Below are 18,179 nucleotides of genomic sequence, written 5' to 3'. Positions count from 1 at the left end.
GACAACTTTGTCAATTCCATCTTAATAAAATACTTTCCTTAATCTTTTCGTATAATAAAATTGTTCGTATGAAAACGTTTGGTAGTCCAAGCTTAGATTGTATTTAATGGAGGTAAAATATGGACATTATTGTAGAACCAGATAAAATCTTATCAGCTTAAAAAGAATAGAAAAGTATATTTCGATAGCGAACATCAACCACGTTCGTTAAAATAATATTTTAAAGTTTGATCACTGTACAGAGGTTTATATTCAGTAATCTTTAAATGAGATAAACGTTTGTTAACGGGAAGATTAAAACGTATACGATACAGCAATCAGTATTTCATTTGTAATCAATGTAAATTAAAACGTTTTATTAAAATAAAATTGCTATTATCGGACTATATATACATATATATCATATTTACAAATACAGGGTTACTTTATTTTTCTTCCAAATGTATGTATAACAAGGATTGTTCGTCCTTGTGGAATGCTAGAGATTCATAATGATTGTACTCTTTTCATTCATATTCACTGTAAGTTCAATTATATAAAACAGTAGGGAAACTAAATAAAAGTAATCGGTTGTTAAATCAAAATGTACGTCTAAAATGATAACAAGATACTTAGATTGTCAGACATAGGAGTCTATTAGCTATTCGTTTTTCAAGATGAAGACAATAAAATTGTTTGATTTCTCATTATTTGTTTCGTTAAGATGGTATATACTAATATATAGTAATTTTATTAGTAATTCTTTTAGATTGTTCATTATGGTTGTTTCCATGTATTTTATAATTACGTTTCAGTAATGTGCTTTTTCATGATAATTATGTTAGTTGTTCAAGAAGAAAAATTTTCAATCATTCAGGACCACCTAATTTCCAGCAATACAAATAATACAACAACAAATTTTCCATCTTATTTATTTATTCAAATTGATTAATTGTGTTAATTTTTATAATGAACTCATTTGTTTTTATAAAAATGCTTACAACCTACCACAATGTTAACTACTGAAAAACTAAAGCGAAGACACCGCAATAGTTGCTATATTTTTCTTTTTTTTTGTCGAAGTCAAAAGACAATAACACTGGAATTCATGCATGTCAAATAATGATACAAATGCTCTACAGCAATTTATCTAGTATACATACATAATGACATAGAAAAATTAACCGAAACCGTTGTAGACGGAATCATATTTATTTTAAAATAAATGGTAGTTAATCACTATTGTAGAGAAATTTATCATAATTTATGTATGTTTATAACTAAAATGTAATTTGTTGCAGTGTTTCGTATATTATACTAAAGAACATTTATACAGTCAATGAATAGACAGTTATGAATTATGTGAGTATTATGTTAGTCTTATTAAAGAACTTTATAAACTCTTAACTTAATCATTTTGTCAGTTTCAATATGGTCAATAAATAAATAATGATATTCAAAATTCTATAAAAATAAAAGGAAATATTTTAGTAATTTAGAAGAATTAAAAATGATAGTGAATTAGTTAAGTTTATGATATTTTATCAATATACATTGTAATCATTATCAACCAGTATCCATGTCCACGCACACACACACACACATACATACATACGTACAACGTTGGCTGAAATAAAAATTAATACACTCACATGAATGTAAGGAAATTAACTATTAGAAACATGAATCCCATAGTTTTATGTCCAATTTTAAGTTATTAAATAAACATAGTTTTAATTCAACATATTTTATGAATAAATGTAAATCTAGAATACAATTACTATGACACCGATTGTCATTGGTTATGCCATTATATAATTTCATTGTAAATAAGCTTTATTATTTATATTATTTCATAATGGAATAATGGAATTCTATCTTTGTGGAAAATTTATTTAGATCTGATTGACTTTGGCAGTAAGTGGAAAAAGAATTTTTAAAAAAAATAAATTACATAATCATATGATGTAATTAAAAACAATAGGTTTCCACAATTGTTTAGAAGACTTACGTAATTCACTTTATCTTCTTATAAATGTGATGAAAGAAACAAACAACTCAATGTTTTGTATATATTATGTTAATCTATTGTCAGGTCCTAAATATATGATATGGAAATGCTATTTACTTAAAATAAGGTGGATCTTTTCATAAGGTTATGCACTAACTATTTCATCTTATGAATCTTCAGTTATTTTTGTTAGCTATGAAGGATACTGTTGGTTTTATGTAAGTCTTCTATGTGTTTTGGCATACAATAAACCATAGTTCAAACCTCAAGTAACTTATTCATGTTTAAATTCATGACTGGTAATATTAATACTATCATTATTATTATTAATATTTTTATAGATTCTCACTAATGTTAACATTACAGTCATGATAATAAAACACTGATACCGTATTTTTAATTTTACAGATACAATAGCCTTTTGCGTGTAAATTTACTGAAATCCTGATAAATTATTCAATGTTTTGTTATTTTATTCTGTATAATTTTGTTCTTAATTTTCATACTGTTTTTGGTAACACCTAAAAACTAATAGATCGTTAAACCTTATACTGGCTTCTAAATCTTGACTTTTAAAAAAATGCGGCGAGACTATAATTTATGGATGAACCAATCAGGTATAAGATAACAGGTTTGGGATTTCGGCGTAAAATTCTAATTCCTCACTTTAACCATCAACTGAAAATCATAATTCTAATCCCCCATATTGTTTCGTAATCCTCATTTGATCCTAGTTACTAGGTGGACACTTTCAAGGTCACTTCAGCGTCACTCAAAAATCACCCATAAATTATAGTCTCGTTAAAAATACTTTTCACAGATAACTTTTGATTATATGATTATAATTTTATTATTCAAAATGTGATCATACAATTTGAGCAATTAATTCTCAAAGTGACCTAAATATTGTTGTATGTGAGCTTTATTAGTTAGGAGATGTAATCAATTATTCAGCTGTTAAAAAAATCGTTAGGTTCAATAGTTTGAAAAGTTCCTATTCTAAAGATATATATTTAGCCCCATTTTTAAATTGGTTAGACTCAAAGCTAAAGAACCCGTCTATATCTGTTACATAATGACTCAATTCAACCTATTTTGTTAGTCTCCGTGGATATTTATTACTTGATTCAGTCATAGTCATTATTAATTTATTTTGATTGTTAGCAACGGCTTCGTTGCACAGTGTTAGATAATTTATTCAGCAGACATCATTATATTTACAGTTATTTCATTTCATATTATGTAATTAGTAATCACCAACCAATTATTTAATCTTATTATTCAATTCACAATGCGTCCTATCACATTAATTTCATTTTACACACAAATCTAACTTAACCCATTGAAAAATATTTATTCTTTTAGGTCAGTGAAATAAAGTTACGAAGGATCATGATAAGAATTCTATGAGGATGATATTCATTATTCATGCAAATACCACATTTCTTTTGCGTTTCTATAATGTATTTGCTATTTTTTATTCAAAATGAGTTTATTGACATTCAGTGGATATTACATGACTTAGTATTTGTGCTTCAGTGAATTTAATATCATAAAAATAATTGGACCGTGTTTACAATTATAATTGACAAAGTACTTCTACAACATTGTAACTTGTTAATAAAACACATAGTATATTTAGATTATGATCACTAACAGAATTCATGATTCATGTTTCATTCTATTTTGAACTCATCAACAAGATATTTCTGCATTATACTGTTGATGTTCATACTGAAATAAAACACTAGTTACAATAGCTTTAAACGTCAATCTGTTGTGCACTAAACTGATGAGTTCAGATAACCATTAATACGCCTAGTGTGAAGGAAGGTGTCAACTAAGGTATGTATCATTTTATTGTTGATATTAAGGATTCCAACTGATAGATGGAGATCATTATATGAACAGCATAAATACACAAATCTTGTTGAACATCTATAAAATATTTAAAATATATTCATTTAATGAATAACATGAAATACAAACCTTTAGACTAAAAATTAGTTCCTCAGTTGTTTCATTATATTTGTGTTAAATTTTACACTATACATGTTACAAATGATTGTTAGATCGATTTAAATTATAAAACATCCGCTTTATAGACATTTACTTTACTAAATAAACGTGAAGTAACCCAGTAACTGATAGACTTTTATATGGATTATTTACATAGTTCATAAGAACTATTTTTTCATCTGACATATTATATTGACGGCATTTCATGAAAATCAGATTATCACTAAAGCTTCACAAGTTTCCACTTTATTCTTGTCTTATACACAAAGTAAAAATATAAAGATCTATTCATTGGCTTATAGGCGTATGATATAAAGTACTTTTTATTACATATATATACAGACTTTTGAAACTTCAATTTTCGGTGAACGGTTTAATATGTGTGTTAATGAAATAAACTACTTCTCTGCAATTATTATTTAAAAAATACTGGTTTAAACAGCTCAGTGAATTACACATTTTCGTTTATAACAATAAGGACTGTCAACCGAATCAATGTGAATATTTTCAATGTTTGAATACAAATACAAATCTTTTTCAACAGTATAATGTGACTGACCTATTATACTTCTAAAGCACAACATACAATAAAGTAGTTTTAAATGAGCTTTTCGTTCAAATTAAATACACAGAAATGTCTTTATTTCATGTATTACATTTCACTGGGAAACCTTTCGTGGGAATAGAGAACTTTATTAAAAGTATAAAAAATATCGTATTATTTAGTGACTTGAATGTTTAAAAGTCATATTCATTAATTTAATTATATTGTCAATGTAAACTCAGAAATTTCAAATGATTTAAATATGAAATTAAATATGTCAGTTAGATTAAACTAATGAGTTGTTACAAAGCAAAGTTGTACTGTAATTACTGTTAATTATCAGAAAGAGGTTATGTAGCTTTGTGCTCACTAGGTACTGGCTTCAAGAGGTATTTCTAGTGTAAAGCAGTGACCAGTGTTCAAGCGGGTCTGTTGTGAGATAGTAACTCACTGAAGACAAAGTTAGACAATAGCACAATTTCGTGCATTAGTTGAAATTAGACATTAACATCGTCGGATGCCGGCTTAGTGACCTGGACGTTAAGTATTCGCGCGCGAGACCAAAGGCTTTGCTTTCGAATCTCGTGTGCGGGGTCGTGGGCGCGCACTGCTGAGAAGTCACGTACTATGATGAAACGGCCATCTAGTGCTTCTGGGTTTTTCATGGTGGTCTAGCTTTTATTGACTCATGAATTCAACTATTAAATTATCAAATTAAGGTATCAGACTTGCAAGAAACAATTGTGCGGTAATGATTAAAATTTAAGAAATGCTCATCTTTACTCGATAGGTATTTTTTCAATAGTGCATGCAACAGTTTAGGCTACAATCCATGTTGTGTTATAAACTCTTTTCCTAATGATTTCAACGCTAGCTGACAAAAATATGTGTTGGTTGTAATTCTTGGGAATTTTATAAATCTCGTTAAATGTTCGATTTAAACTGAGGACCAAGTAGTTAATTTCTAAGTAAATTGACTCATTTTGTGGTATGTCAATCAGTAGTGAAAATTGTTTTTAGACGTTTAGGAAAATGATGATATATGTAAAACTAACATCCCTAACTTAGCTGATATTAGGTGACTTTCATATGAGTAAATTCATTTTGTTAGTTCAATTCTTGCTAAACTGAAATCAATAATTATTTTCTAATGAAGTGACCAACACAACAGAGAGGAAAAATTACAAATCAAATTCTCTGTTTTATAAGATATTGCAAAAATATTATTCCCATTATAATAAAATACATAAAAATCAAGTCAAACGATAAGTGAAACTTAATGGTTACTAAAAGAATAGAAGAAGAAGAAACTAAGAATTTCATATTCGATAATGCTGTTCAAAATCTATTACACCTACATATTCCTAATATATATCATCCGTTCTTTGTGTGGTATATACAAAAAAAGAGAATTAAATTTTCATCCTTTCTTGTCAGCTGTTTACGAAGTGATTTTTTAACAATAATGTACTGTAAATCAACTAGTTAATTTTCAATGAAAGTCACTTCGGAAATTAACTTTTATGTTTACAGCGCTTATTAGTGAGGATAGGATATAAACTGCGTTATAATTTAGCGTAATACTTAGGGATATTTGGTGATTTAACTCATCTTTATGTTCATTTTTGGTTATCAAGAATATTTACTAAGTAATCATTAAACTTCAGTAAAATTAGTACATAAATGAATGTATTTAGTTAAAGAATCTATCATGTTTTGGAGGGTGAGTCAAATCATTATCGACCATCAGATTTTTCATTTTTCTAGCGTCGTATTTGACCTTAGTTCCCCCGTGTTCCACGTTCGGTCCTACAGTAATAAAATTGGTTTTAATACCTTACAGGTGTTGTGACATTGAATGTTTCAAACAAATAGCACACCACTTATTAATTCAGATGAATATAAATGTCTTGTTTAAATTGCAATTTATTGAAATAAGTTTTATATAGTTAACCAACTTATATTTTGATGTGTTATAATGAACGAAAGAAAAGTGGTTTGCAAAATTATGGGAGAGGGGAGCAACACTTGTATATAACACTACACTAAGTATTCATTGGCAGGTTTATTGAGCCATCTTTGAAGTTGTAATCATTCTTCATCTTCCTCTTACTTTTTGATCCGTGTTTGCTTTACTGTTGTTATTGATAAATTTGACTTATTTACTTTTCATCACAGTAATTCTCTCAGATTTTGCCACTGAATGGGATAGCAACATCTATGTTGTGTAAGACTAACTAGCAGAGATATTAATTTACGCTGTTGTGAACTTTACATATTAATCAGAGAAACGAGAATAAAGTTTTACAAGCAAGCAAATCAGACTTACTTGTAAGTCATCTAATTTATATGTGATTTCCGCATTTTGTCCAAAGTCATCGTCGTGTGCAATTAGTATAGCTGCGATTGAATTCACTGGCAAATCTTCCGATAAATTATAATAGAATATTTGGTTTTCAAATTTTGGTGCATGATCATTTTGATCTATAATATTGATAAATACTTCAGCCGTAACATTTCTGGGTGGATGGCCGTTATCCATTGCAGTCACATTGAATTTGATTTCATCAACAATGTTCTTGTCAATTTTTACTTTACTATACAAAATACCAGTGTCTGGATCAATACGTAAATATTGCTGTCCATTTGAATCAATCGCATATTTAATTCTGTTCGTTGACTGAATGCTCAACAAATTTTGACGTTGTTGTTGCTGATGAATGTAATGATAATTAGGTTCATTCATTCGATATGTATTTCCTCCAGATAAATGATTCTGATAATCTGGATCTGTTGCATTGAAAAAAAATATGATTTCGTCCGGTGGTGTATTTTCTAAAATATCCAACTGAAATTTATGTGTATTAAATGAAGGGGGGTTGTCGTTTTCGTCTAATACTCTTACATAAAATTGTATTCTTCCTGTACGTACTGTTGCACTATTCAACGGTTGGTCTGTACATGCAATTTCTACGATTTCTATTATACTCAGCTCACGATCAAGTTCTGTGGAAGTGACTACTTTAAAATCTAATGTATTTAGAGGCTCTTTTAAGGATTGACTGCTCAACGGTTCAAAACTATAAAAATTGAAGTTATTATTTGAGTGAATGTCTGGAATAGAGTTTGATAAAGTTATTTGCTCAAGTTTAAACTTGGGATTATTTATACGACATGACAGTGCACCATTAGGACCAGAATCTGCATCGGTAGCAGTAGCGAATGCCACTAATTGACCTGGCTGTCTATTCTCCATCACTGTAGGATACGGTGGATTACTACGGCTCTCTAAATCTATAACTTTAATCTGTGGTGTTTCATCATTGACATCATTTATACGGACATCAACTAATGTATAAGAGGAATGTGAAATTGGTTTACCAGAATCACTAGTTAGTACTTTAAATCGTAAGTGCTTATTCGATTGAGGTAGTCTATCAGCATCTAGTGGTCTGTTAACTGTTATACTCCCTGTTTGTGAGTCGATAACGAATGGAAAATTTGATATCCCTGTCTGATCCATCATAAGGTGATAATGTAATTTACCATTGTCACCAAGATCTGGATCAGTACCATTAATTCTTCCTAATAATGTGCCTACCTTAGCATCCTCTGAAACGTCAAGATTCAGTGCTCTCGGTACTATAGGAATGTTATCATTGATATCTATAATGTGAATACGAATCAAAATGGTGCCAGTATGTTTAGTATTTTGAAAAGAATGTTCATTTGATGGCTTTTTATTGTTTACATCCTGATAACCGGAAGCGTCAGTCTCCAAATATTTAATTCCATCGATTGCCAACAGCTTTATCCAATAATACTCGATTGTTTCCCGATCAATATGACCAATAACTTTTAATGAGGGTATCAACAGTTCATTGTTTGCAATTAGTTCGAATCCTTCATTTGTTTGTTGCACGGGAGTATTCATGTCTACTTCAATGTAATTCTGGACTAATGGATCAGTGCACGACTTGTGTTCTAATGAAAACGGGAGTTCATTTTTATCTATCCCAATAAGATTTGAATGGGAAAGTTTGTTTTTTAATTGAAAGATATCTGACTGAGTTAAAGATTCTATTCGATACTCAGTTACATCATAAATACTCGAATCTAAATCTAATGCTTCAGGCAATTGTATACAAGTATGTAATTCCATTGATTCTTCAACGGATATTTCAATTACAGGCATTGGATTATACAAAAGTGTAGTTGTTTTTGGCATAGGAACAGGGAGAATAAACTGTGGTGAGTTGTCATTAATATCCAATAATTCAATTTCTACCGTAATGTATGCCATTTTCTCAGTTGATCCATCCATCTGATTGTTTCCAACAAAATCATGATGATAATGCATAGAAAAAATTACACGAAACTGTATTAAACAAACATCTGCCGTTTTGCTGTCATATGATTTATATGTTTGACCACCACCTGAAATAGGCATTCGACCAGAAGTATCTATATATCCATTTATACTGTTTTTAATTGTTGGATTTGAACAACATAACTGATTTTTACTGCATAATGTATCTCTATCAATAGCCATCACTGTATGTATACTTTCAGTTTCTTTGTTTAATCTGAATAAACGGGTCACTGATGAGATTTCAGAGACTAATGTCAAACTAGATGGTACAATAAACATTCTATTTTTTAAATCATGTTCAATGTTATTTGAAGTGTTATAATTAGTTAATGGAACAGAGTTTAAAAATTCCCCAATATTTATTACAACTGTTCCTGAAGGTGATTCTTCTTTGAGTTTAATTCGAACATATTTTGGAACATGTATATCATTGATTGATGCATTCATACCCCAACAACATATCATATCAAATTTTATTAATAAAATATTGATGATTAACAAAATTGATCCATAATAAAATATAAATCCAATATAATGTAAAATGAAAATATACAAGTTTAATATATGTTTATTATAATTTATAATAAACATGAAATAAATAATTGAGTTTGTTTATTATAATTTAAAATAAAATAATTTCTTCAGTGAAGCTACATGATAAATGAAAATTTAATAAATTGAAAACTGAATTTATTTATCTGGTTGGAATTTTATCCAATCAGAAGACTGGTTTATTATGATTGGTGGAATAGAATTTAGTTGGATTAATGTACATGACAACTTGATACGTGTAAAATTGTTTCTGTGAAACATTATTCAATTTAAATATAAATTTTCCTTTATTCAGAATATATAGAGGCTTTGATCAACTACATATTTCTATAATAGTTTGTTACAGAATAAACGTCCGTATAATAGCAAAATGGTTAGAGGTATTGAGGAGTAAAATCTAGATCCATTTCAAGTTGTTTTTACTGACCAGCATTTATAATCTTAAGGCAAATGATATTCTAGCAGGAATTAAACTTGAACTTATAGTTCCAGAAATAAACGTGACCTATATAGTTCAATGATAATATTTCAGAATGAGATGGAGTATCTTTCGTTTTAAGGTTCCAACCATTGATAATGAAAAGTGTCATGAAGTCTAGATGCAGCTTGGTGTAAGTAGACTAATTTAAGAACTGCCAGAAGTGTATTATGATAAAACCATGTGTCCAAGGATTAATATCATCTGTTTTATTAATAATAAGCTTATGAAAATCTGAATATCACATTGTTCTTGAGATTTCCGCTAAAGTCACATAATTTATCATCGTTTGTAAAAACTATAACATCATGATTACAGAAGCCCAAAAATAATCAATCAAGAGGTATGAATAATTATCTACCTGTTCCATTTAACGTTAGTTTACATTAATAATGCAAGAGTCAACTCTAATTGATTACATTATTGTTCAATCACTTGATCTCTTTGCATATGTAATTATATGGGCCACTAAATTCGAAATTTTCTCAATCATTTTACAGAAAATGGTATATCTTTAGCTAAGCTGAATGCAATCTGGACTCAGTTCATTCATTATAACTTGTTGAAATTTGAAATGAAGAGTACTAGTTTGGAATTATAGGGTTAACATCAGCACTGGGGTGTAATCACAACCAACAAGTCCTCGGTTTTTCTGCTGGCCATATAACAAATTTACTAAAACTCCACAAAATATCCTAGGGAATATCAATTAAGCCTGAATGTAAAGAAGAAACTTTACAGACTTACGTTATTTCGCATTTTTAATACATTAAAAATATGTAATTAGTGGGAATATCGTTATACGTCAGTGGTTACTGAAGTTTAATTGTTTTTTACTAAAAAATAAAATCGGCTGGAAAACTATCGAGAATCTTGAAACACAAAAACGGTAGTTACTCTCTATGTTGAACTTCTTATTAACATACGGGCTCTATGCAAATACCTACAAAATTAAATTTCAATGAAACACATTCCCACTTTCATACGAACGATAATATAGCATCACTGTCACTCCTGGTACCAGTTTCATTCTTATCATCACTGAACTAGAATTTAACACTGTCTGTCTTCATTCTGTCTTTATTCTAAATGTATCTTGTGACTGATGGAGTTCAAAGAATTAATAAACTAGCTGATGATCACCTGCAGTTATATCATATGGTTGAAAATAATGTCTAAATTGATTCAGAACTAAGAACAGGCCTTGTAGTAAGGTGATAAATTGTATGTAGTAATTTATTTATTCGTTAGTGGAATTATCAACAAGGATTGTGGTTTGTGATATTGATGTCGACAGATATAAATAGTATGTATCATCAATCGAAAGTGAAATGCCTGGAGGCAGAAGGTTGAGAAGATCGAAGAAATGAGAACGAAAGCAGAGAATAACTGGTGTGGAAACGAAAGAACAATGAAGTCTGAAACGATTGATTGTCATTTTGCAGATGAAGTATTTACTATATGATTCTCAGAGTTTACTAACTGATTCTGTAATTTGTATTCAAATACAATCGATTGTCCCCATTTGTGTTCTCTTTCACTATAGTATATCCTTAAAACAATTCATTCGTTTAGATTTTCATTCAGTTCTCTAAAAACCATCACTAAGATGTTTTAGTTTGAATTCACCAAGATTTTTATAATCTAAAAGTTTCACTGTATTTTTCATCATTCTTATAGAAATCAACAAATAAATACGTAACTTTATTCTTTCAGAACAAGTATATGACACTATCATGAGAAATAAATCTATGAACAATTATTTATAATCGAATTGGTGATCATTTATCGAAATAGATAAGATCAACTAAATTGACAAAAGAAGAAGCTGATTACAAATCTGTATAATATACTTAACTACTAATCTAAAATTGAAATGAGATCAGAATTATTACAATTGACAAAATAAATTTATCAAGCTTTATCTACCTTTTCAATGTTCTCTTTTTTTTTCTTTAAATGAATTTTTCTTAAGAATTGTTCAACTAAAGATTTACAAAGGTTTCTCATTAAAGTAGAATTTCTTCCAATACAATATCTTTTATTAACATTAATCTTGTAACTACATTCGTAATTCTGGATATTACTTACTTACCTATGCCTGTTACTCCTAATGGAGCATAGAACACCGGCCAGCATTCTCCAGCCCACTCTGTTCTGGGCCTTACTTTCTAGTTCCATCCAATTCTTGTTCATTTTTCTCATGTCTGTCTCCATTTCTCGGCGTAATGTGTTCTTTGGTCTTCCTCTTCTCCTTTAGCATTGAGGATTCCATGTGAGAGCTTGTCTTGTGATGAAGTTGGGTGCTTTCCTCAATGTGTGTCCTATCCACTTCCACCACTTCTTCCTGGTTTCTTCCTCCGCTGAGATCTGGTTTGTTCTCTCCCACAATTCTGGACATAATCAAATTGTAAAAAAGATTACGTAATCTATTTGATTACTGTGATATACAAATGAACTTATTTGATAGAAATCTGTGGAAAATAGTAAATATAATTAACTTTTTTAAAACAGTTGCTAAACATAAATTAGTTTAAATAACTCTTCAGCTATGATATTGGTCAATATACGAACGATGTGTAACATTTTATTATTTGTAAATTGTGGAATAAAGTAAGTGCAATTACAGTTTATAACTTTATAGGAAACCATGAAATAACAAGTAGTTAACATTTGTCATATATAAGAGATGTGAAAAGAGAAAGAAACATAATAGAAGAGTTTAACGAGTTATGTTTTGCTGATTATCAAAAATGCTAATGAATTTGTCCAACATATTCTGATGTATAGTTATGTCAACATACAAGTAATTGCTTTAGTCAATCAAACGCTCAAAATGAAAAATAAACTTTTAGGTAGTAAAAATAAATTGTTCTTATCATTGAAGTGTAAATTTTTTAGTTAGCTTTTCAAATCTTTCACCTTTTAGTTTAGTTCTAAAAATATTATTTTAAAAAGAGTCTAACAGTGGGCTTATTACTAATTCTTCTATCTTGTTTTTTTCCAATTTAGTCAGGCAAACCAGTTCAGTTTACTTATACCGTTTTGAAAAATTAAAATATTTAATATTTACAGTATATTTCATCTTTTTCTGAAAAAAAATCATTTCAAAATTTTCAGTGATCACACAATTGGACACCGGCTCAGTAATGTCGAGGTTAAACGGTTGCGTGCGAGAGCAATAGGTCCTGGGTTCGAATTTCGTGAGGCGGGATCGTGGATGTACGCTTCTTAAGTGTCTCACAATAGCACGAAACGGTTGTCCAGTATTTCCAGATTTTCCATGGTGGTCTAGCTTCAATTGATTCATGATGTCGGCATCTAAAATTACTGTTCTTTTTGCTACAGTTAAGGAAAAAATAATTTCTAATAGAATTAACACGTCAAATATGTTATCATTAAGAGCACAGATGATGGAACACATCTATAAATATTGTTCAATGGTGCCTAGCTAGTATGCAGCTAACCTGTGATCAATCACAAGCTAATGGACTATATTACAACTTGGTTACTTCCGATCTGAGAATGTTTAATTGTAATGCCATTTATGATATTCGATAAATTGATCATTATTGCATTATCAGTACATTAGACTGGTTTCAGTATTTAAAAAAACATTCTGAAGTTTTATAGAAGATACATGAACTATTTAGAACAAAAAAAAACAAGATGTTAATTGTTCGATAAAATCTATTACATGTTGAATATCAAATAATTAAATAAATTTTATCAACCTTTCAGGATGATATACATCAAAATGCTTTTAGAAAGTAAATCAAAAACATGCTAGATGAATATAGTGAACATACAATCACATAAAACAACGAAAGCTTTATAAAATGAATGTATATATATTCATACTACAAGGAAAAGCAATCTCTTGTTATTAGTTTAGTAAAAGGATTAAAACTCACAAAATATATCATGGTAATGAATATTGCATACCTTATGATATATAGTTTGATGTGTCTAGAATTTTAAGGGTAATTTTCAAACTTTTATTTCCCTTCAAAATAATATATTTATGTGATTGTCTTTCGGTGTTTGTCGAAGGCTGTTTTTATACAGTTTTGTAATAGTTGCGACCGTCGTAGTACCCAGAAGTCGTTCAAAAGGTTATACGTCCTAGTTAATAATGGAAGAAATACGTGCTTTACTTTGTTCTCTTTGAAACATTCACTAGCTATGATTTGAACTACCAAAGCTGGCAATTGAATCTACTGTGGTTGTATGTTACATCTATGGTAGAGAAACTGTTGTAAGTCAGAAGGGGCTCCACAGTTGTCTTAACCTAGCCTAGGAGTCTCCAGCACTGAGGTCCATGACTGAAAATATAATTAAACCTAGAACGTTGTTGATATAAAACGAGTTAGTTTATAATTAGTTTATTTCGTTATGGTTTGGTGATTAATATTTCCAGCCTTACTCAGTTCGTAACAGTAAAATCATAGTTTGAAGCCAATAGTAGTGACTATCTATTTCAAGAAAAGGCTGAAATTAATCAGTTGTGGCTTTTAGCTGGAAATCCGAAATTTATCCCAAAATGTTCTCACCATTGCACTTTTACATTTTGTTGTTACAGCTACCGTAATGAATTAGTCAACGTTGGGAAAAAGAGCAGCTAGACATCCACCGCTGTTAACTGTACTTTGAAGGATATGAGTGACAAATTTCAAGAGTATATTTTATCCCCTCAATTTAGACACTAAAGCTACTACTATTCGCCAGTCTTAAATTTTTTCATTTTTAACTATTAACTGTTTCTGTCTCTCCATATATATATATATACCTTTGCACTTGATATTTGATACTTGAAATCATGGAAAATTCTTAATATGTTACAATTTATAAATTATCTGTGTTATGACAAAATAAAGGTTCACTAAGGTATTCCAATCAACTCAACACTTTTATAAGATCATATAAATTACTTTGAATGGGGACAAGCATAATTTAATGAATAGTGTGGTGGATTAGTTTCGTTAATCAATCACCTTGATAACCACTATTGTATAAATCCCAACGGTGTTTGAAATCATAAGGCTATAAGAAGCGGCGACTACAGTTTATTAGCGGATAGCACAGATTACAAAGTTACAAGCACATCTAGCGATTTTGAAGCAAATAGGCGAGTATATGTTTGCGAACAAATTCAAAGGCGAATTTAGTCAAATCGAACAAGGGCACAGCAAGGCAAACGCCATTAATAGGATTCGAGTACATATATACATGGGGTAGAGAATGATTCATCGAGAGATATTTCAGCTAGAGAGATATGTGCGTAGGCTGTCATGTGACCAAGCGTACACTTCTATACATACATGATAGTGATCATAATAGTACAAAGAATCATTCGAATTTTACTATTCAAATAAAATTGTCTATTAAGTAAGTTAATAAAAAAGGCTCAACAAAAATGAAGCATAATTGAAATTGATTACAAAAGAGTTGCTATAATGAAACGAAGCTAGTGAGGTGACATTTTCTGTACCTTGAACTATATTTTTCACTCTTACACATTTCTGTCGCAACCATTAAATTGTGTTTAATCGAATAATTTCACATTCTCTTCAAATTATTACTGATTATTTAGCTAATACCCGCCCTTATCAATCAATATGTTATCAGCTATCTAACTAAACTATATTAATTATTTTATTTCTTACTCTACAAGTGAAACAATTCAGTAAAAACAACAAAATATTATTCAGCAATTAATAATCATTTTATTACTGCGTGTTAACATGTACAGTAAGGGTCAAGTATGAAGTGATGAAGTATAGAAATGAAATGAAATTCTATTTATAACTGTATTATTCATTTAAACATCTCATAACAGAAAGGTGAGTCACGAATAGTTAAGAAAGTAGGTGTTTACTTTCTATTTACTTGTGATAAACAATTATTTTCTTCACCTATTTCTCGTTTGTTTTGTTTTCTTCTCTCTCCACTCTTCTATTTCGTGCTTAATTAATGATTGCCTTTAACTTTTATTCGTTACTTATCGTTTCTAAATAAGAAAAGAAGAAAACAAAACAAAAAAAACTTTATCACTTTCAACTGGTAAAGAGATTTATTTTTGAATTTAAGAAGAAAAAAAAATAATGAAGACAGTAAACTGATAGTAAAAGTTTAGTTAATTAGAAACAAAAGTTGATATAGAAGAATAATTGAAGGATTGAACTGAATAAATCAAAAAAAGAGAATGCTTTTTACATAGGTATAATTAACTAGTGTGAGTAAAATAAAATTCATTCAAAAAGAAAAAAGTACTAAACTTATTGTTATCCCTATGGTTTCATTAGAACAGAACATGATTTGGAAAGGAATATCAAAACAAAATTAGGTAATAATGGAAGATAAATCTTGGATGTGCACTGCTGAGGAGTCTCATACTAGAACGAAACGGCCGTCCAGTGCTTCCAGGTTTTCCATGGTGGTCTAGCTTCAATTGACTCATGATTTCAATCAGTGAAATCTTAAATAGATAATGACAGATTTTTGAATTTATTCTTTATTTTTGAGTGGTTAGAAAATTTATCTCCTCGTTTCTGTATTTTATATATGATGTATTAGATGCATAATTAGTGCTTATCATTCAACTCAGTTTGTATATCAAGGTACTCATGGTGTGTATTTACTTCAATTCGTTTGAAGCTGTACCATGTATATTGTATTAAGGTGATTAAACTTCTTGAGTCGCATAACTCATGAATAGTTTGTGAGTCAAGTTATATTTTTTAAATTGAGTAGAATATTTTATCAGATTAAGTATCCATGCCTAAAGGCTGTAGATTAAAATAAATTTTTCCTTTCTAACGAGACTTAATTAATTCCGTTGACATAGTCATTATCTTGTGAAACTACTATGCAAATAAATAATCATCCAAATATTAATCGAATAAAGTGAAAATAGACGGTTAAATTTAATGATCATTAAAATGTTTTTGTGTTCTAAATTCTTGCTCTTTGCTTTAGGTAAAAACTGGAATTTTACTTTCAGTGATCAACCAAACTGTTATTCGCATTTACAAACAATACAGATTCCGTTTTATATGACTTGCTATAAATAATCAAATTCGATAAACTCAATTGACTATTAGAATAACAGATCTTCTTTAGTATCATAGTGAACAATCTTGAAATGAATAAAACTTTGGACTATTGTTTAATAATATTTACAATTTCGATATTGTGATGTAAATGTTTGTCCGAATAAATGTCCACACCACAATCTTAAAATTTTATATCGTGTTAGTTTTTCATATAAATAAGCAAACATTAGGATGAAGCAATAAATCAAAATCTGACTTTCACCACTGGAATATTCAATCTGATATTAAGCGGTTTTATGATTATATATGTATTACGGCCTATAATACAATCCACTATTCTTGTAATCATTACATAATATAGTAAGTTGTTTCGTTGAAAAAACTATGGTTTGATTCATTCAATTATCCTTATTTTTGTAGTGCATTCAATAATGAGTAACTAGATCAATAAGATTAAATTTAGAACTAAATTTTATCGCAGCTTCGATAAACCAGCTTACAAATTCAATGGAAATACATGTGAATTAGTCTGTTACATTAAAGTTGTTTCTAGGCTTTCTGTTGATTACAAAAAATAAATGATTATTTAATAGTTGGATTCATGAGTCAATTGAAGCTAGACCACCATGGAAAACCTGGAAGCACTGGACGACCGTTTTGTCTTAGTATAGGACTCCTCAGCTAATTCGGTGGTCTAAAAGTTAAGCACTTGAGCACGAGACTAATGTGTTCTGGGTTCAAATCGCATGATCGTGGATGCGCACCGCTGAGGAGTCCCATACTAGGACGAAACGACCTTCCAGTATTTACTATAATATTCACAAAACCCCTTTTAAATGACAATTTATAATTTCCATATTAGATATAAGTAGTTTCTTAGTATCTTCTTATTTTTAGTAAATCTCTAAATGCTTTTCACGTTGTATTTCATATCATTTTTATTATAAACAATTTACTTGAATTTGTCTAATTAATTTTTGTCTATTATTATTATTCAATAACGGATGTTTGAAATGTTTGGCTAAACAGATTTATATAAATGATTTCTAAAGCACTAAAAACGGTCTCTTAACTTCAGATGGTAGAGTAATATGTACGCCGAAATTGTTATAACATGTGAACCTGTGTGCCTTGTATATTGGATAACGCAGCGATACCGCCAATCAGAG

General features: G+C 29.5%; 1 protein-coding gene across 1 annotated transcript in view; it reads right to left on the bottom strand.

Moving 5' to 3' along the window:
• MS3_00009844 (uncharacterized protein) overlaps nt 1–9,515 on the bottom strand; it is a 43,537-nt gene extending 34,022 nt beyond the window's left edge. The window contains exon 1 of the mRNA XM_035731501.2: nt 6,883–9,515. Within this exon, the coding sequence (XP_035586014.2) occupies nt 6,883–9,372 (2,490 nt within the window). The 5' untranslated portion in view covers nt 9,373–9,515. The remainder of the gene's footprint in view (nt 1–6,882) is intronic.
• Between the last annotated feature and the right edge of the window lie 8,664 nt (nt 9,516–18,179).

This window comes from Schistosoma haematobium, chromosome 1, assembly GCF_000699445.3.
Source record: "Schistosoma haematobium chromosome 1, whole genome shotgun sequence".
Lineage (NCBI taxonomy): Eukaryota > Metazoa > Platyhelminthes > Trematoda > Strigeidida > Schistosomatidae > Schistosoma > Schistosoma haematobium.
Note: the sequence above shows the minus strand (reverse complement) of the source record. Positions and strands in the feature narration are given on the sequence as shown.